This window comes from Lipotes vexillifer, unplaced genomic scaffold, assembly GCF_000442215.2.
Source record: "Lipotes vexillifer unplaced genomic scaffold, Lipotes_vexillifer_v1.1 scaffold12, whole genome shotgun sequence".
NCBI lineage: Eukaryota > Metazoa > Chordata > Mammalia > Artiodactyla > Lipotidae > Lipotes > Lipotes vexillifer.
In genome coordinates this window covers 2,945,808-2,946,168 of record NW_006796716.1, presented here as the reverse complement: position 1 = coordinate 2,946,168, position 361 = coordinate 2,945,808, and the positions used below count along the sequence as shown (strand labels likewise).

The 361-nt window shown below is 76.2% G+C and overlaps 1 protein-coding gene across 1 annotated transcript in view; it reads left to right on the top strand.

Moving 5' to 3' along the window:
- The first annotated feature begins 278 nt into the window (after window positions 1-278).
- YWHAG (tyrosine 3-monooxygenase/tryptophan 5-monooxygenase activation protein gamma) overlaps window positions 279-361 on the top strand; it is a 22,931-nt gene continuing 22,848 nt past the window's right edge. Inside the window, 1 exon segment of the mRNA XM_007472368.1 lies at window positions 279-360. Within this exon segment, the coding sequence (XP_007472430.1) occupies window positions 279-360 (82 nt within the window).

Here is a 361-nt window from a genome sequence, read left to right as displayed (position 1 = left end):
GGGGCGGGGTGCGCGGGGTGGTGGGCGTGGCCGTCTGCGTCACGCGGCGTGGGCGGGGCCGCAGGGGGTTGTCCGCCCGCGGCACGCACAGCAGCCGCAGCCACCTCGCGCCCGGTTCCGCGGTCGCAGCTCCAGCCGCAGCCTTCGCGCCGTCGCCTCAGCCGCTCGCTTCGTGGGTCGGTCCTTCCGGCACACGGGCTCCAGCCGCGCCCGCAGCCGCCCTCCGAGCCCTTCAGGCCGCCCCGGTCTCCTCGCCCGGCCCGACCCAGTCCGTGAAGATGGTGGACCGCGAGCAACTGGTGCAGAAAGCCCGGCTGGCGGAGCAGGCGGAGCGCTACGACGACATGGCCGCGGCCATGAA